Source organism: Dendrobates tinctorius, unplaced genomic scaffold, assembly GCF_039654945.1.
Source record: "Dendrobates tinctorius isolate UK_male_01 unplaced genomic scaffold, ASM3965494v1 ptg000232l, whole genome shotgun sequence".
In the NCBI taxonomy this organism is placed as follows: domain Eukaryota; kingdom Metazoa; phylum Chordata; class Amphibia; order Anura; family Dendrobatidae; genus Dendrobates; species Dendrobates tinctorius.
The window spans coordinates 16,356,921-16,377,740 of NW_027361899.1; the positions used below are offsets into that span (position 1 = coordinate 16,356,921).

The window sequence follows — 20,820 nt, forward strand, 5'->3', positions numbered from 1 at the left end:
TCTGTTTCAGCAGAGCCTGTCACTTCCACTCTGAATATCTGATGTCAGTATAACTACCGACATTTCCTGGGGGTGGGCTGAGCACTACGGATCATTACTCACATTCACATTTATGGACGTTTCCCTATGTGATTGATTATCCTTTATGCCTCCCATAAATCACACTCTACCCACATGGCATCCCACCGGGCATCATACACTGGAAGCTGCAGGGGAGGAACTGGCATGGAATGTATCTGGAACGCTGCGGGGGGGGTCTCATGTACAGTACGGGGGTCTCATGTACAGTACGGGACTCAGATAAGACTCCATTCCACGTTCTTTTCTGTGGGACCCCTCACCCCAACCCTGTGATCAGGTAGAAGAAAATTTGTCAGCAAAAATGTTCATTAAAGTCTTCAAAATGGGAAAGTGAAAAATAAAAGGGATCGCATAACTTCACTGGACAAGAGCTCTAAAAAGGAGATTGAAAAGTGAAAAATAAAAATAAAGAGCATTTTTCAACTTGCCCAAAATTCGTGAACAACATGCGCAATTTTGAAGAATTTGGCGCAAAATAACAGTAGCAAAAAAAACATAAAACCCCGCATAGTGATGAATTTGATCCCATATGTCCTGAGTTTTTCAGTGTTACTATTGGTAAATATTAGGATTGAGCAAATCAATTTGCCCTCTACAGGTGAAGTGTGCTACTGCAATTGGCCTCAGTCCTATGATCACTACCTCTGTCTGAACATTGCCCTCTACAGGTGACGTGTGGTACTGCAGTTGGCCTCAGTCCTATGATCACTACCTCTTTCTGAACATTGCCCTCTACAGGTGAAGTGTGCTACTGCAGTTGGTCTCAGTCCTATGATCACTACCTCTCTCTGAACGTTGCCCTCTACAGGTGAAGTGTGCTACTGCAATTGGCCTCAGTCCTATGATCACTACCTCTTTCTGAACGTTGCCCTCTACAGGGGAAGTGTGCTACTGCATTTGGCCTCAGTCCTATGATCACTACCTCTTTCTGAACGTTGCCCTCTACAGGTGAAGTGTGCTACTGCAGTTGGCCTCAGTCCTATGATCACTACCTCTTTCTGAACATTGCCCTCTACAGGTGAAGTGTGGTACTGCAGTTGGCCTCAGTCCTTTGATTACCTCTTTCTGAACATTGCCCTCTACAGGTGAAGTGTGCTACTGCAATTGGCCTCAGTCCTATGATCACTACCTCTTTCTGAACATTGCCCTCTACAGGTGAAGTGTGGTACTGCAGTTGGCCTCAGTCCTTTGATTACCTATTCTGAACGTTGCCCTCTACAGGTGAAGTGTGCTACTGCAATTGGCCTCAGTCCTATGATCACTACCTCTTTCTGAACGTTGCCCTCTACAGGTGAAGTGTGCTACTGCAATTGTTCTCCGTCCGATGATCACTACCTCTTTCTGAACGTTGCCCTCTACAGGTGAAGTGTGCTACTGCAGTTAGTCTCAGTCCTATGATCACTACCTCTCTCTGAACGTTGCCCTCTACAGGTGAAGTGTGGTACTGCAGTTGGCTTCAGTCCTATGATCACTACCCAGAATGAGACATGGTGCAGAGCAGGGAATGTGTCAATTAATACAGCGGCCCCCTTCCTGTGAATAGTGGTGGTCCCTATGATCAGGCTCCATGGTATTTCAAGTTCCCTTTAATTTTTACTCTTTGTTATGAATATTTTAGCAGCTTCGGCTCGATCACAAGAACAAGAATTAAAAACCAGTCCATCCGTATCCGATGACTCGGCTGCTGCCATAAAAGTTCATTTACTTTCATGACTTTTGAACACAGAATTAAAGGGAGTTAAAGAATCCATTAAAACTTATTAAACTCATCTATTTGTGCGGGGAGGATTCTCCGGGGGACATCACTCACGCCGAGTCACATCAGCTCACCATCCTTTACAGTCTGAATGTCCTAATAGTCTCCAGTCTGTGCAGATTTCCTCCGCGGGTCCCTCTGGCGCAATCACTTACCGCTCAGCCATCGTTCCTGTATATTAAGGCTCTTGGCTGGAGATGGAGTAATGGCCGCTTCATTCAGAGACTTCATTACCTGCATCTTCCTGATGGAAGGCATCGCGCACAGATACCAATATTTGGCGGGACTTACAATCCTAGCAAATTCTGGGCAGTCCCAAAAAGAAGGGCAAAATAAGTTCTGCGAGTTGTGGGGGCCTTTCAGGACAAGGTTGGGGGCAATACTTGAGAAAGGGACTAAGTCCCTACATTTTCAACTTGAATGTGGGTAAATTGGCCTCATGGCCACTGAGGGACCCTCGTTAGAACTTTTTAGGGTAAGTCTTGCCCATCAAGGGGGACGTAAACATCATGAACATCAGCAAAGGTGTCCCCTTGCTCAAAATGCAGTGGAAAATAAACATGGTGCCAAAATCAGGTTGCTGGAATCCAACTGGTTGGCAACTTTTTCGATATATTTACATCATTTTGTATTAGGAAGTTTCTTTTATTTACAAATTTAAACCACCGGAGACCTCAGCGTTCCTCCATCTACACAGGGGAGCTGCAAACAGCAACACAAATCTCAGCTTCCACCTTTATAGGGAACTCATCAGCAGGATTGTGCACAGTAACCTACAGGCAGTGTCAGGTCGGCGCCGTTATACTGATTACACAGATACCTGGTGATGAAATCCGTCTTGTGGTTGTTGTTTAATCGTTATTTTTAGTTTTGAGTTAATGATATGCCCGTGCTCGGGGCGGGCCTGGAGGGGGGTCTTCATGTGGTCTCTGATTAGGTATTCATAATGCAGACTGCTGACCGGTCACTGATCCCTCACTGACCGCCCCCTAGTTTACATGATGAATATCTGTACATACTGCAAAAAAACCCTTCTGCAGGCTGGCACTGGCCGTGACCCCTGCACTGCAGCATAATCGCATGTTTAATGTGCAGTTAATAACTGTCCTTTATGTTTTCCTGAGGAGTATTAAAAAATATATATCAATTTTAAAATGGCGCCTGTGCAGTAGCAGTTATCGGTACATACAGAGGCAATTGCTGTTAGCTGCTACTGCACAGGCGCCATCTTGGAGGAGTAAATATTTTTTTCTTCTCTAGCAAGATTATGAATACCTAATCAGAGCTCCATATGAATCCGCCTTGCCCCACAGGCCGCCCCAGAGCACGGGCATATCATCAGCTTAAAAATTAAAATACAGATTAAAAAACAACCACAAGATGGATTTCATCACCAGGTATCATTGTAATCAGTATAACGGCGCCGACCTGACTCTGTCTGTAGGTTACTGTGCACAATCCTGCGGACAGGTTTTCTTTAAGCAAGACTGTGGATGGTGAAATGGTAGGGTGTACTTAGTAAGAAACATCGATCTGCTCTCATATTTAAAGCGAGCCTGTCGGTCTCTGAGCCACTACCTTGGTCTTCAACCATCAGATAAAACGTTGTAAGAGCTGTATGCAAATTATCTTGCAGAAGTCACGGAGGAGGAGCTGCTCAGCAGAAGAATGACGGTGGCTCAATCTGGCTTGACTGAAGGCATTGAGAACAGGACTCATAATTTCACGTCTTATTCTGACTGGCTACAGCGTTCGGCACATGCACAATGATCTTGGTTGGGTGCATCTGTACCGATGTCATGTACATTTGTTGCTTTGTTGCCAAAAGTATTGACACCCCTGCAATTCTGTCAGATAATACTCAGTTTCTTCCTGAAAATGATTGCACGCACAAATTCTTTGGTATTATTATCTTCATTTAATTTGTCTTAAATGAAAAAACACAAAAGAGAATGAAGCCAAAAGCAAAACATTGATCATTTCACACAAAACTCCAAAAATGGGCCAGACAAAAGTATTGGCACCCTCAGCCTAATACTTGGTTGCACAACCTTTAGCCAAAATAACTGCGACCAACCGCTTCCGGTAACCATCAATGAGTTTCTTACAATGCTCTGCTGGAATTTTAGACCATTCTTCTTTGGCAAACTGCTCCAGGTCCCTGATATTTGAAGGGTGCCTTCTCCAAACTGCCATTTTTAGATCTCTCCACAGGTGTTCTATGGGATTCAGGTCTGGACTCATTGCTGGCCACCTTAGAAGTCTCCAGTGCTTTCTCTCAAACCATTTTCTAGTGCTTTTTGAAGTGTGTTTTGGGTCATTGTCCTGCTGGAAGACCCATGACCTCTGAGGGAGACCCAGCTTTCTCACACTGGGCCCTACATTATGCTGCAAAATTTGTTGGTAGTCTTCAGACTTCATAATGCCATGCACACGGTCAAGCAGTCCAGTGCCAGAGGCAGCAAAGCAACCCCAAAACATCAGGGAACCTCCGCCATGTTTGACTGTAGGGACTGTGTTCTTTTCTTTGAATGCTTCATTTTTTCTCCTGTAAACTCTATGTTGATGCCTTTGCCCAAAAAGCTCTACTTTTGTCTCATCTGACCAGAGAACATTCTTCCAAAACATTTTAGGCTTTTTCAGGTAAGTTTTGGCAAACTCCAGCCTGGCTTTTTTATGTCTCGGGGTAAGAAGTGGGGTCTTCCTGGGTCTCCTACCATACAGTCTCTTTTCATTCAGACGCCGACGGATAGTACGGGTTGACAATGTTGTATCCTCGGACTGCAGGGCAGCTTGAACTTGTTTGGATGTTAGTCGAGGTTCTTTATCCAACATCCGCACAATCTTGCGTTGAAATCTCTTGTCAATTTTTCTTTTCCGTCCACATCTAGGGAGGTTAGCCACAGTGCCATGGGCTTTACACTTCTTGATGACACTGCGCACGGTAGACACAGGAACATTCAGGTCTTTGGAGATGGACTTGTAGCCTTGAGATTGCTCATGCTTCCTCACAATTTGGTTTCTCAAGTCCTCAGACAGTTCTTTGGTCTTCTTTCTTTTCTCCATGCTCAATGTGGTACACACAAGGACACAGGACAGAGGTTGAGTCAACTTTAATCCATGTCAACTGGCTGCAAGTGTGATTTAGTTATTGCCAACACCTGTTAGGTGCCACAGGTAAGTTACAGGTGCTGTTAATTACACAAATTAGAGAAGCATCACATGATTTTTCGAACAGTGCCAATACTTTTGTCCAACCTCTTTTTTATGTTTGGTGTGAAATTATATCCAATTTGGCTTTAGGACAATTTTTTTTGTGTTTTTTCATTTAAGACAAATTAATTGAAGATAATAATACCAAAGAATTTGTGTTTGCAATCATTTTCAGGAAGAAACTGAGTATTATCTGACAGAATTGCAGGGGTGTCAATACTTTTGGCCACAACTGTATGCAGGGATCCTGGGTGCACTTGTACCTGTGTCACCTGCACCTGAATCATCTGCTCATTAATCCGGGGCAAACTTGAACCTGAGTAATCTGTATAATCTGCACAAGGAGCATTCTGCCTGTAAAAGCAGAGCATGTGATGATGCATCCAGTGCTCAAGGATGTCAATCAAGACAGATTTGACGTGACCTGGCCTCCATGACTCCTTTGCTAAACGGCTCTACTTACATGACACCAACAAGATATTTCAAAAAAGAACAAGTGGCCATTAATCTTTTTCTCTTATATAACTATACAGCCACCAACTTGAGAGTTGCATCATTCTACGGTGATTGCACACCACACCACTTCGTCAAAGTGAAGAGTGGCCTCAGTACGCAAAGAGGATAGAGCCCCAACGACAAAAATAGAGCATAATTCCAGTGAATCAGAGATTTAGGTCCACAAACATTTCCCCATAACATCATACATTTTATTAAAGTTTTATAAAAAAAAAGTAATTCAAATAGTAAAAGGTACCACAATGGGACCTGCATCCGCCCGGCACCAGCATATATGAGATCTCTGATGCTTTCTCTCTATTATTTGGTGGATATCCATAGAATTTGCTCAAAACCTTCTCATATTCTTATCTCCACAAACATAATAGCCTTTATGTGAACAGTGCTGTAACTTTTATGCTTTGTGAACATGATCATAAGCTGGTTAAGACCAAATTATGTGCCCATTATGGTACCTTGTACAATCTGTACTATTTTTGAAGCTTTCTTAAAATGTATGATTTTATAGGGATATTTTGGTAAGCCACTTTGTTTGGTGGCTGGAATCTCAGATGCTCTGATTCAATGTTATTTCTTAGTAACTTTAGAGCTTAATGTCAATCACCTGTATGGCGCACCTTTAAGGGGAGAACATAGTCTTCACTCACAATAATGGAGCACAGCAGAGTTCGTGTTGGCAGCTGCTACCTCTGCACTAATACTTCCTATAAGGAGTGATAAAATAAAAGCAAATGGTGGCGGTTTAGGGACATATTGACAGTCTCCCTTTAACAGTGATGAACATTTAAAGGGATTCCCTCTCTTTGGCCATCTCTTTTCTTTAGGCTGACTTCACATGTCTAAAAATCAGAGTACAGACCATGATTTAAATTCCGGCCGCGGGTCTCCTGGCCCAAATTCAACAACCTCATGGACATTTACCAGGCTGAAGAGTTTAAGTCAGTAGACTCACAGCCCGTACAGTAACCGCAGTCTGCACTCAGAGCATGATTTGCAGGCACGTTAAGACAGCCATAAAAGGTCCTCACAATAAAGTGATCAGAGGGATTTTCTGCTGCGATCAATAATCAACTGTGATCTGTGAAGAAGCCGATAGCTAGTGTTCAATTACCCTGCAGCGCCACCACAGGGCAAAAGAAGTATTACATAGTTCCTATTAAAATCAATATACAAAGAGAGACACTCTGCAGACAATCTTCACAGAATTAAGAGGGTGTTGTTTGAAAACCGATATTTATACACCCGACAACCCCCCTTTAAACTTACAGTTATCACTGTAGTCGTCCACTAATATGATTTCATGAATGAGGTGCATAGGTGTCCGATTCAGTACACTGCAAAAGACAGAGATAACATGAGTGTCTGAGCTTCTGCGCTCTCACATTCACAGTCACAGAGACACACAACGTGCGGCCATGAATAAATGACCTTTGCAGGTGGAGAAGCCTTTAGTGTAACACTTGCACAACTTGGTTCGCTACTGTTTTTTTTTTTAAGATCGCATTCGCTTTTATGGATGTAAATGCGGACGTGTTGCCCTAAAGTCCACTCCATCTGTACATTTACACAGTTGCACGTAAAGTCTTGCTTCTTATTGGAACTTAAGATCCTCAAATTTTCGAACCAAGAGAAATTCTGGTTTCTCTGTAAATTAATTTGGCGCAAAAACAACATAAAGTTCAGCAAATGTCTCATAGAGCGAGTGCTCAAAATGCTCGATGTCGGGAAATAGGAACATTCTTGTCATTGTTCAAATCTCCTAATCCTTCTCACACAGCTGAGGGATTGTTGCAATGTATCAGGTTAAGCAGCACTCTGAACACTGCACAGTACAAGATTTTGAAAATGATAAATAAATTAAAGAATGTAAGAAAGTGGTAACATTAATGATTATACAATATAACAGTGACCAAATGTACAGATCAGTGACCCCAGGAAATGTTGTCATAAGCCCTTTTCATAGAACTATCATTTTAATGTGTGTTTACATAGGACTGCAGATGGGGCTGATTCCTTATACATCCATAAAGAAGGAGCTCGGCTACATCTGCAACATCGTGTCACTTGGAGCAGGACATTGAAATTTTAATTGTGCCGTTTACCGAAGGCGTCAGTAGGATATTCCCGTTATCAGCTTCCCCCTGACAAACAGCGAAACGTCTTTAATTCCAAATCATAATGCACAATTAAGTGCGATAAAAAAAACCTTTGTGCGTTGGATTCGAATTCCTGTAAACTAAACGTTCTATTGAGTCAAAGGAAGATAAGAACGTGCAGAGCGGCCAAAGGAAAGACGTCACATGATGGGAGAAAAATCACACAATAACAGAAAGGAACGGGAAAATGGAAATATTAACAGTCTAATAACTACGGAGGACTAGAAAGAGGGGTGCACACTGTGGAAGGATCACCGCACCAGCCCCCCCACCCAACGCAAGCTCCTTTATGCACCCACACAGAAAAAGTGCCCCCCCAGTGAAGTCTTTCAGCTCCCACACAATTTAATTCCCCTTTTATTGCCTCCAAACAGTATGACGCCCCTACTGAGGACAGTATGACGCCCCTACTGAAGACAGTATGACGCCCCTACTGCGGACAGCATGACGCCCCTACTGAAGACAGTATGACGCCCCTACTGCGGACAGTATGACGCTCCTACTGCGGACAGTATGACGCCCCTACTGCGGACAGCATGACGCCCCTACTGCGGACAGTATGACGCCCCTACTGCGGACAGCATGACGCCCCTACTGCGGACAGCATGACGCCCCTACTGAAGACAGTATGACGCCCCTACTGAAGACAGTATGACGCCCCTACTGAAGACAGTATGACGCCCCTACTGAAGACAGTATGACGCCCCTACTGCGGACAGCATGACGCCCCTACTGAAGACAGTATGACGCCCCTACTGCGGACAGTATGACGCTCCTACTGCGGACAGTATGACGCCCCTACTGCGGACAGCATGACGCCCCTACTGCGGACAGTATGACGCCCCTACTGCGGACAGCATGACGCCCCTACTGCGGACAGCATGACGCCCCTACTGAAGACAGTATGACGCCCCTACTGAAGACAGTATGACGCCCCTACTGAAGACAGTATGACGCCCCTACTGAAGACAGTATGACGCCCCTACTGCGGACAGCATGACGCCCCTACTGAAGACAGTATGACGCCCCTACAGCGGACAGTATGACGCCCCTACTGCGGACAGTATGACGCCCCTACTGCGGACAGCATGACGCCCCTACTGCGGACAGTATGACGCCCCTACTGCGGACAGCATGACGCCCCTACTGCGGACAGTATGACGCCCCTACTGCGGACAGTATGACGCCCCTACTGCGGACAGTATGACGCCCCTACTACGGACAGCATGACGCCCCTACTGCGGACAGTATGACGCCCCTACTGCGGACAGTATGACGCCCCTACTGCGGACAGTATGACGCCCCTACTGCAGAAAGTATGACGCCCCTACTGCGGACAGTATGACGCCCCTACTGCGGACAGTATGACGCTCCTACTGCGGACAGTATGACGCCACTACTGCGGACAGTATAACGCCACTACTGTGGACAGTATAACACCACTACTGCGGACAGTATAACGCCACTACTGCGGACAGTATGACGCCCCTACTACAGACAGTATGACGCCCCTACTGCAGACAGTATGACGCCCCTACTGCGGACAGTATGACGCCCCACTGCGGACAGTATGACGCCCCTACTACGGACAGTATGACGCCCCTACTGCGGACAGTATGACGCCCCTACTGCAGAAAGTATGACACCCCTACTGCGGACAGTATGACGCCCCTACTGCGGACAGTATGACGCCCCTACTGCGGACAGTATGACGCCACTACTGCGGACAGTATAACGCCACTACTGCGGACAGTATGACGCCCCTACTGCAGACAGTATGACGCCCCTACTGCAGACAGTATGACGCCCCTACTGCAGACAGTATGACGCCCCTACTGCAGACAGTATGACGCCCCTACTGCAGACAGTAGGATGTCCCTTCTGCGTACAGTAGGATGTCCCTTCTGCAGACAGTAGGATGTCCCTTCTGCGGACAGTAGGATCTCCCTTCTGCGGACAGGATGCCCCTTCTGCGGACAGTAGGATGTCCATTCTGCGGACAGTAGGATGTCCATTCTGCGGACAGTAGGATGTCCATTCTGCGGACAGTAGGATCTCCCTTCTGCGGACAGTAGGATGCCCCTTCTGCGGACAGTAGGATGCGCCTTCTGCGGACAGTAGGATGCCTTCTGCGGACAGTAGGATGTCCCTTCTGCGGTGTGACGAACAGCACGGCCGGTGCCACCAATGCGCCACGATCCCACCACTAACACGGATTTGTCAGCGGACGGAGGGACGCGACGCACTGCCGGCACACGGCAATCACAGGCACAGTGGGGGCTTATCTTAGTTATCCCACCACTGGAACCGTGTGACCAAAACACAGCAAGCTAATCTTGCTCTAACAATTTACCGCAAGGGGGTATTTTGGATGCCCCACCACTGCTAACAACCTTCTAAGAACGACGGGGATTTATGTATATCCCACTTTCTCAGTTCCACTTTGGAACTCGCAGCTCTCCGGCGCCCCCCTTACCCTCAGGTCAGTCAGGGAACTGCACCTAGGATAATTAGTCGCCGGACGGGATGCTTGTTGTGCCCGGCCAATTAGACTACTACAGTAAGGGAATTATCAATGCTGTGGCCGCAGCCCCCCTTATTCAGCATATAAGACCCTTTCCGTACTGCCAACCAGCCTAACCAACCGAACACACCATGCTGCCACCAGCCATGCTTTACTTAATCACAGAGTTAATTAAGAGGGTCCGTGACATACCCCAAATCAGTAGCGATTATCTAACAAAGGCGCATAGTTCGTTTCTTAGAGCAGGGAGACAGAGCTAATAGATTTTATCACTTATTCCTAAAATGTGGGCAGTAATTACATAGATAAAACTTGCTATAAAGTTGAGACATTAAATATGTACAATACAAATATAACATAACAGGGATGAAAGCAGAAAGTACACTTACTTGTGCTTAGTTGGTATTAGGCAACCCATGTGGCTCGGGGGATGGGTGGCGGCCAAACATTCCAAGACATGGGGTAGGTCTGTTCAGCATCAGAACTCCAGCTTAACTGAAGCACTGTAAGGGAGGGGTGCCTTATGTCCCAGGGTCTGTGACATCACGAAAGAGGCAGTCTGCAGAAGTTCATCCCCCCTTTCTCCAAGTTGCCAATTAACTAAAAAAAACTTATGATAACCATATCTCAATGAGGGAAGCTCATATCAACTCACTGAGGGCCTCATAGGCTGTAGTTCATCGAGTATATTAGAACGACATCAGACATGCCATACTTAGGACACTCCGTTTTGGAGCAATCCATATCTCAGCTTCTGGCGGGGTTAGAGCCGTGAAAATTAGAGGTTATAAAAGCTGGTTTCGTTGCCCACACAGTGATATAATTATTATATCTCGGCGGTGTATGGTTTTTGCGGTTCAGTCTCTTTAATATCACCCATAGTTTTTCATTCAGCCACAGATCTGAGAACGAAGACAATGCTTTTCCTTAACTAATTAGCATTCCCTGTGGAGAGGGGCCAAATGTTATAAAGGAAGTGTCCTATTACCAGTGCGGACACACAGCTGATAAGGAGGGGGGATGCTGCGGTGTGACAAGGTGATTTTCTGGAAAGAATTGAGGATTCTAGAAAGTTCTACCTTACAGACATTTTACATTACATGCGGACAGTAGGATCTCCCTTCTGCGGACAGTAGGATCTCCCTTCTGCGGACAGTAGGATGCCCCTTCTGCGGACAGTATGACGCCCCTTCTGCGGACAGTATGACGCCCCTTCTGCGGACAGTAGGATGCCCCTGCAGTGTGGCTCCCTCATATGATGCCTTGAGGGCATTTTCCCCGGGCCGTGCACTGTTATCCTTCTAGCTTTCCTAGATAGGTGATCCCATCTCTTCCCTATTATAGAGTGTGGACACTAGGGTGACCGCAAAAAATCGATGTCGGAATTTTGTCCGTCTAGACCCCACAAAACGATTCCCCTTTCCAGATATTGAGATAGCCAAAATTTGAGCTCGATCAAACGACGTTAACCCGTGCCGCTCGTCGCTCAAAGTTTGAAAAAATCCAAATTGAGGTATTTTAAGATTTAGGTATTTTGCATAGTCTGTTAGACTATAAAGAATGTGACAACAACATTGCAGAAATAGCCATGACCAATTTTTCGAACCATTTGTGGTATTTGAATGCAGAGTTGGTGGGATTATCGTTTTTTGATCCCACCATTACAGACAATGAAAAGTTGTTAATGGCTAATAAATTGCTCAGTAGCACAGATGAACCATCAGAGCACGCTAGGGTTGTAAATCCAAAAGTTAGGAAAGAAAAATTAAAAGAGGTAGGAAGTAACCGACTTTAACGACCTTCTGACAAAAGATGAAGAACAAAAGCAATATGTCCTGCAAGTTGTAAGCAAATGCCGAGCGTTATATTCTGACGTTTCAAAAACTACTTTATCAAAAGCTCTAGAATAGATTAGATAACTATGTAAAATTATCAACTCATGTAGGTTAGCGTGCTCTGATGGTTCATCTGTGCTACTGAGCAATTTATTAGCCATTAACAACTTTTCATTGTAATGGTGGGATCAAAAAACGATAATCCCACCAACTCTGCATTCAAATACCACAAATGGTCCGAAAATTTGGTCAGGGCTATTTCTGCAATGTTGTTGTCACATTCTTTATAGTCTAACAGACTATGCAAAATACCTAAATCTTAAAATACCTCAATTTGGATTTTTTCAAACTTTGAGCGACGAGCGGCACGGGTTAACGTCGTTTGATCGAGCTCAAATTTTGGCTATCTCAATATCTGGAAAGGGGAATTGTTTTGTGGGGTCCAGACGAACAAGATTCTGACATTTTTTCCCCCCATATGAGATCCGGTCACCCTAGTGGACACTGACATACAAAGCTGAGGGGGGCTCGGTAATTATTGACTTATATTTTAGATAAAGACTTTGCTGTGATTTCCCCGGGTCTTAGTAATTATCTTATTTTTAGAGAACATCATATGGTTCACGATTCCCAGTCCTGCCGGATCCGGGCAAGTGACGGAGGTGGAGAGCGACCACCTGCTCGGTGACATAACTGGCTGCATATGACAAAGGGGGGGAATTATTGGGAGGCGCTTCACCCCCAGGAGTATACGGGAGAGGTGCAAGGAGTATACAGGATAGGTACAGGGAGTATACAAGAGATGTACAAGAAGTATATAGGAGTAGTGCAAGGTGTATACAGGAGTGTTACAAGAAGTATACAGGAGAAGTACAAGGAGTATACAGCAGATGTACTAGGAGTATACAGCAGATGTACATGGAGTATACAGGAGATGTACAAGGAGTATACAAGAGAAGTACAAGAAGTATACTGGAGAAGTACTAGGAGTATACAGGAGATGCGGGTCGCCCTCACACCCAGGGCTGCGGGGTACTCGGTACCGGGCCCGATGAGCCTTAATGGGAGCTGGGACCCGGCCCGTGGCCCTGGGCGCCCATTGTAAAAGGAGGATGTTCAGTGTGCTTATGATGAGTGATTCGTGACGCCACCTGTGGTGTTCGGCAATAGAAATGTAAGCCAACGCTGCAGACAGATCCTCTGGGTCAGATGGTGTGGTGCAGCAATGATGTCATACAACCTCGGGGACCGGGCCCCGGCCTTGCGCTTAGAACTTCTAGGAAGGGTTCTCCTCTAACCCAAGTCCTCTGTTCTCTTTTACTCCTCACGTTCCGTACTAATCCTTCTTTCTATGGAAAATCAGGCTTTCAGTCTATGTCGCTCTCTCTCTCTTCCTTTTCTGTGCCACCAGACCCAGGTCACTGGGATCTGCTGCAGCACTTCCATCCATCTACCCCTCTCTCTGGGGATCTTCTTCTCTCTCCAACTCCACAACAACTCTGACTCCGTCAGACTGACAAAATCCTAAACTCTTCCCGTTCTCTTTAATGTAACTAAGCTCCACCCACCACCCAGCACGTTTCGTGTTCCAAGCAGGGAGCCACCAATGGGTGCTTTGCTATACTCCAAGCAGGGAGCCGCCGAAGGTGCATTGCTACACTACTTTGTGGTGTGGGGTGCAGGTGTTGGAGTGTGGTCAGGAGCCTCCACCTTACCTGGATGGTGGGGCACCACACCTCAGGAGGAGGTGCAGTACCTCTGTGGCGAATGAGCCTCAGGGGTGCCACATACTCCCCCGTTAAACACAACACGTCCGCGGGCTGCAAGGAAACCAAGTTGACAATACTGGAACATACAAAATTTTGTAATGCAAATAAACAGTTCTTATCTAATCTTCTCAATATGAGAGGCACTCATTCTTGAATGTAGCAAACAATTTAACTATCTATATTTAAAGTTATGCTACCTAATTTAAAGTGCTATGGAAGCAAATTCACTATCAGCTTGAGTAACACATTTTCTAGCAACACATTTCTTTTCTGTTATCTTTCACATTTTCTACTCTCTTCTTTTCCTTTTCTCTTAGGAGTGACAACCGTTATTGCCTGATTCGTCATCCGCATATCTTTATTCAATTCTCACATCTCTATTCAAACATTGTAAAACATTCACTGTACTTCTTTCTCAATTAAACCCTATGAAATCTGTCATTAATACTTTCACTTCACACTATCACTTTCTAGTTTCTTGTTCAAAAATACTAAGCATTATCAATAAGTGCAAAGAGTAGACATTGGACTGGCCATCATGTCTGCAAATGTCCTTATAACGAGGTAGTCCTTGTTCCAAGGGCAGGTTCCTATGTAAAACCAAGAGAAAGCACCTAAAGAGGTGCAAACTATGTACATTAGCAGTTCTGGATCACTCAGCGTCCATGATCTCTACAGTTCAAGTATAAAGGCTGCCAAACAAACTGGGCAACAACTGGGAAGAAAACAAGAAAACAAAAACATGATAACCAAAAAGAAGGCACAACGGTGCAAGTACCCTCCTGGGTAACAAAAGTTAGTTTAAATCAACATTATGGCTAGTTATCCCCTCCTGGGGTTCTGGAAGCTGGTTGCTTGGGCTGCTTCCAGGGAGATGCTCTGGGTGTCCAGATGGGTTGAGGAATCGCTGACCCTCAGTAGAAATTCTGGAAACAGCTGCTGCCTGAGGAACAGCTGGGGTAGGCATATCATAGAATCATAGAATCATAGAATCGTAGAGTTGGAAGGGACCTCCTGGGCCATCTGGTCCAACCCCCTGCTCAAAGCAGGATTCGCTAAATCATCCCAGTCAGATGTCTGTCCAGCCTCTGTTTGAAGACTTCCATTGAAGGAGAACTCACCACTTCTCGTGGCAGCCTGTTCCACTCATTGATCACTCTAACTGTCAAAAAGTTTTTTCTAATATCTAATCTGTGTCTCTTCCCATTCAGTTTCATCCCATTGCTTCTAGTCTTTCCTTGTGCAAATGAGAATAAAGTTGATCCTTCTACAATGTGACAACCCTTTAGATATTTGTAGACAGCTATTAAGTCTCCTCTCAGTCTTCTCTTTTGCAAACTAAACATTCCCAAATCCTGCAACCTTTCCTCATAAGACAGGGTTTGCAGACCGGTCACCATTCTGGTCGCTCTTTTCTGAACTTGCTCCAGTTTGTTGATGTCTTTTTTAAAATGTGGTGCCCAAAACTGGACACAATATTCCAGATGAGGTCTGACCAAAGAGGAGTAGAGGGAAATAATGACTTCACGTGATCTAGACTGTATGCTTCTGTTAATACATCCTAGAATTGCATTTGCCTTTTTTGCTGCTGCATCACACTGTTGACTCATATTCAGTCTGTGATCTATTAGTATACCCAAGTCTTTTTCACATGTGCTGTCACTTAGCCCTATTCCTCCCATTCTATATATGCTTTTTTCATTTTTATTGCCCAGATGTAGTACTTTGCATTTCTCCCTGTTAAAAACCATTCTGTTAGTTGCTGCCCACTTCTCCAGTTTATTTAAATCTTTTTGAATCCTCTCTCTCTCTTCTCTAGTATTAGCTATCCCTCCTAGCTTTGTGTCATCAGCAAATTTAATCAGTTTACCCTCAATTCCTTCATCTAAATCGTTGATAAAGATGTTGAACAATACAGGGCCCAGGACAGAGCCCTGTAGTACCCCACTTGAGACATTCTTCCAACTGGATGTGCAGCCATTTACGACCACTCTTTGGGTCCGATCACTAAGCCAGTTATGAATCCACCTAACAGTTGCCTTGTCCATTCCATACTTAGTCATTTTTTCAATAAGGATTGTATGAGAGACTTTGTCAAATGCTTTGCTGAAGTCAAGATATACTATATCTACAGCATTTCCTTGATCCACCCAATCAGTGATACCGTCATAGAAGGAAATTAAGTTAGTCTGACATGACTTATTAGTTAGAAACCCATGCTGACTCTGTTTAATCACTTCATTCTTATCCAGGTATTGACATACATGTTGTTTAATAATTTGTTCAAAGATCTTTCCTGGTATAGAAGTCAGACTCACCGGCCTATAGTTGCCTGGGTCCACCTTCTTCCCCTTTTTGAAGATAGGAACAACATTTGCTCTTCTCCAGTCTTCTGGCACTTCTCCTGTTCTCCAAGAATTTTCAAAGATTATGGAGAGGGGTTCAAAAATTTCTTCTGCTATCTCCTTCAGTACTCTGGGGTGTAATTCATCTGGACCTGGAGACTTGAATTCATTTAGGTTAGCTAAGTGTTTCCTCACTATCTTTCAGTTTATAGATATCCTGGATTCTTCTATTCCCTTAATAGGACAGTGAATAACAGTTGATGTTGCATTTCCTTTCTGAGAGAAAACAGATGCAAAATAGGAATTTAAAAGTTCAGCCTTCTCAACATCCTGTCTTACCATTTCATCATTTTCATCCTGTAAAAATCCTATAGCATCTTTGACTTTTCTTTTACTTTTGACATATCCCCAAAATCCTTTATTATTGCTTTTGACATCTCTTGCAAGCCTCAGTTCATTTTCAGCTTTAGCTAATCTGATTTGTGCCCTGCAGGTTCTGCAGACAGCATTATATTCTTCTTTAGATATGCCTCCCTCTTTCCATTTTATAAACATTTTTTTCTTCCTTTTTAGCATGTGCTTAAGTTCTGTGTTCATCCATCCTGGTTTCCTTAAATGCTTCCTATTCTTCCCTCTTTTCGGAATTGTTAACAACTGTGCTTTGAGAATTTCATTTTTCAAGATTTCCCATCCTTCCTGGACATTTTTGTCTTTAAGGATATCCAGCCATTGGATCCCTCCAATTCTCTTTCTGAATCCCTTAAAATCTGCCTTTCTGAAATCTAACCTTGACGTCTGAGTCTTCACAGGTCTTCCACCTCTAGTAATCCAAAATTCTAAAATAGCATGGTCGCTACCTCCTAGGGTCCCAGCCACTTTTACCTCCTCAACCATTTCCTCCCTGTTTATAAGGATTAGATCCAAGGTAGCAGTTCCCCTTGTTTTCTCACTTACCTTTTGGAAGATAAAGTTGTCAGCAAGAGAGGATAAGAATTTCCTTGACCTGTTAGTTTTGCCTGAGAGAGATTCCCAACAAATGTCTGGATAGTTGAAATCTCCCATGACAACTATGTCATATTTTTTGGAGAACTTGGCCATCTGATGCATAAAGAGTTCATCTATATCTTCGGCTTGCACAGGCGGCCTGTAGTAAATGCCTACAATGGTGTCCTTTCCATTGTTCTGTCCTTGTATTCTTACCCAAACAGTTTCCACAGAACTCCCAGTCTCTGAAGCTTCAATCTCTGTGCAGATATACGCGTTTCGAACATACAATGCGACACCCCCTCCTCGTTTATCAAGTCTGTTTCTTGCAAATAAGTTGTATCCTTCTAGTCTTGTATTCCAATCATGTGTATTGTCCCACCAAGTTTCAGTGATTCCAATTACATCATATTTCTGTTCCTGTGTTAGTAGTTCCAATTCTCCTTGTTTGTTGCCCATGCTTTGTGCATTAGTATAGAAACATTTTAGTTTGTGATTGGTTTCTCTTTCTCCAATATTTTTATTAATTAGATTCTTTCGTCTTTGTTCTTCCTTTCCACTTCTAATAGCAGAGTTCTCAATAGCATTTGTCAGGTGTATGGCTTTTTCTGGTCTTTTGCTTCCCTTCCCTTCCCTATCGGCTGTTGTTGGTGATGTCTCTGCCACCAGTAAGTCGGTAGGAGTGGCAGCTGGTACCAATGGATAAAATTCTTCATCCTCAGGGGGTACCACTGTTCTGGTCCTTGGTCTAACATCTAGGGATGCCGTGGTCTGTTGGCAGGAGGCTTCACGGGGGTTTTGCAGCTGCGGCCAAGAGAACCCATGACACGTTTCAATGTCCCAAAGCGGCCTAGACTCCCCCAAGCCCTGAAGGTGTCATATGGTGCGCACCTGTTCCAACCGCACCCTCCTCAGCAGGGATTTCTTCCATCTCCCCATCTCAGTCAGTCTAGTGCCCCCGGATGACTCGTCCAACACCCCCATTTTAAGCTCCAGCAGGCCAGCCTCCGACAATGAGAATTCGGGGGGGGGGGTAGCCCGTTAGGAGGGCCAGCATCTATACCCGGTGCCTCCCGGTGATGCAGTCTCGGCTTCGGTGCCAGTACGGTGCGGGTCCTGGTGGCAGCGGTGGTAGTGGTTGCTGTACAGGTGGATATCGGAGACGATGGTGGCACAACTGGTGGTTCCCGGTCTGCGGGGGTCTCCCGTGGGACCTGCGCGGCCGCGCTGGGTCCAGGCAGGAGCTCTTCTTCCTCCGCTTCAGCTCCCAAAGCCTCACGCTGCGGCGGTGGCAACGAAGAAATGACGATAGACGCTGCCGGTGACATTGCAGCAGTCTCAGGCGCTACAGGGTCTTCTTGGAGGGAATCCGGTGTAGCGGTGGCGGGTACCGGTGATAAGCGTACCGCGGGTGTAGGCCCCTCCTGGGTGCGCTGCAGATTCAAGGTCCATAAGGCTTCCTGCCTCAGCTGTAAACGGTGTGTCAGCTGCAGCTGGGCAATCTCGTCCTCCAGCTGCTGGCGGTTCAACCTGGACGCCGGGTCTGAGCCTTCAGCCATTGCGCCGGGGAGATTCAGCTCATCCTCCTCGCGCTCCGCAGGCCTCCTCCCTTCTCCTTCCAATATGGCGTTCTGGCGTTCTTCTTCCAGCCTGGGCTCTTTTCCCGCCACTGGCTTCCGCTCCTCCTTCTGGGGGCTTCGTCTTCTTCCTACTCCTCCATACCAAGCCAGTATACGGACCCCTCGTGGGGTGGGCCATGTTGCTGTCGCACAGAAGTCCAGACAGGGGAAGCCCAGGACAGTTTGCGGTCTTTTCTTAGGACCAACCATGTTGTCACGCCCTTCTTCACCGCGCTGGCGGCCATTTTTAGCATTCATTTTACAGTCTATTAAATTAGGTCTTCTGCACATTTCCAAAAGTTTTAAGTCCAACAGATCTCAGGCACACAGAACCCGATGGCATCGGGTCTCGTTATCCTGTTCGTGACGCCAAAAATGGGTCGCCCTCACACCCAGGGCTGCGGGGTACTCGGTACCGGGCCCGATGAGCCTTAATGGGAGATGTCACGGCAGCTGGGACCCGGCCCATGGCCCTGGGCACCTATTGCAAAAGGAGGATGTTCAGTGTGCTTATGATGAGTGATTCGTGACGCCACCTGTGGTGTTCGGCAATAGAGATGTAAGCCGACGCTGCAGACAGATCCTCTGGGACAGATGGTGTGGTGCAGCAATGATGTTATAGCCCTCCACAGGCAGGGCTGTAGTCCCAGGGCAGTGTAGGTGAGGTGACACTTAGATGGTGTAGTGTCAGGCGAGAGGGATGTAGCCGTGCTGGGCGGGTTCGTGGCGCAGGAATGAGTGGAGGACACCAGGGCATGTAGTTCCAAAGCTTTACTCACAGTCCGTTGTACAAACAGGTGCCTGCCTCCGTGCCGTGTCCTCCGGGTTAGGGACTCAGTCAACCTCCAGGCCAGATGGAATACTCCTTTCCAACACTCCGCCAACATGTGCCTTTTCTGAACGTCTCCTCTTATAGCGCCTTTAAATGAAGTACTCCTAGTACTGAGTTACACTGGAGTTCCTCCTGTCTGATGTTCTTATGAGCTCTACTTGTATGGCAGACAGCTGTAGCCTCTCTCGGGGACTCCTTGCTACTAAGTCCAGGCTCACTATCCAATTGCTGTTGTGCCCCCAAGTCTCGTGTGAGAATAAAGCGGTCACTACTTCTATTCCTCCGGTGTCTGCTGCAGGACCATTAGTATCCATACAACCTCGGGGACCGGGCCCCGGCCTTGCGCTTAGATCTTCTAGGAAGGGTTCTCCTCTAACCCAAGTCCTCTGTTCTCTTTTATTCTTCACGTTCCGTACTAATCCTTCTTTCTATGGAAAATCAGGCTTTCAGTCTATGTCGCTATCTCTCTCAGGAGATGTACAAGAAGTATACAGGAGAAGTACAACCTGTTCAACTCTTCACTACTACGCCAAAAATCTATATGCCATAAATATCGATACAAACCCCAATATTCATCACTGACCTCCAGAGACAAAAGGAATACGATCCAGCTTTGGTGAGCGGAAGAGCTACCTCTGAAGGTGTTAGATTTTTCACTTCTCTGCTTCTTGAATATACAAATCCCAGTCTGGGGGCCCGTTTCCCACTATAGACCTCTGTGGTAACTACCTGGTCACTGCAGGAGGTGTTCTCTCCAGATGTAAGTAGTTTTCTCTCTTCCCTGTATGTTCAATGTGAGGGGGACATGTCCCCTACTTTGGAGATGTCTTATGAATTTTAATTTTCCTCTATAACATTTACTAATAAAAATCCCTCCATCCTAGAGAACGGAGAGGATTTTTTAATAAGAGGCAAATTGCAAGTCTGCTCGTTTTTGCAACCACTTTGCAGTTTTAGCTACTTAAAGATGAGAAAACTGCCTTTAATGGAGTACACCTCTAAATCTCTAAATAATGCAGCAAACATCACCCGCTGAGCTGTCGATCATACGGCGGGGCTCACTGTTATGTAACGGTCTCAGTTTTAAACAAAGCTTAGACACATAATAGTGACGGAGCCGTCACTCCGGCAGGCAGAAACCTCGCTAAATGCCAATTATTTATGTGCCCGAACGCCGACTTACATCACAC

General features: G+C 45.6%; 1 protein-coding gene across 1 annotated transcript in view; it reads right to left on the bottom strand.

Annotated features, from left to right (window-relative positions):
• Positions 1-20,820, bottom strand: part of GALNT14 (polypeptide N-acetylgalactosaminyltransferase 14) — a 531,963-nt gene that overhangs the window by 96,114 nt on the left and 415,029 nt on the right. The window contains exon 4 of the mRNA XM_073556362.1: positions 6,833-6,900. Within this exon, the coding sequence (XP_073412463.1) occupies positions 6,833-6,900 (68 nt within the window). The remainder of the gene's footprint in view (positions 1-6,832; positions 6,901-20,820) is intronic.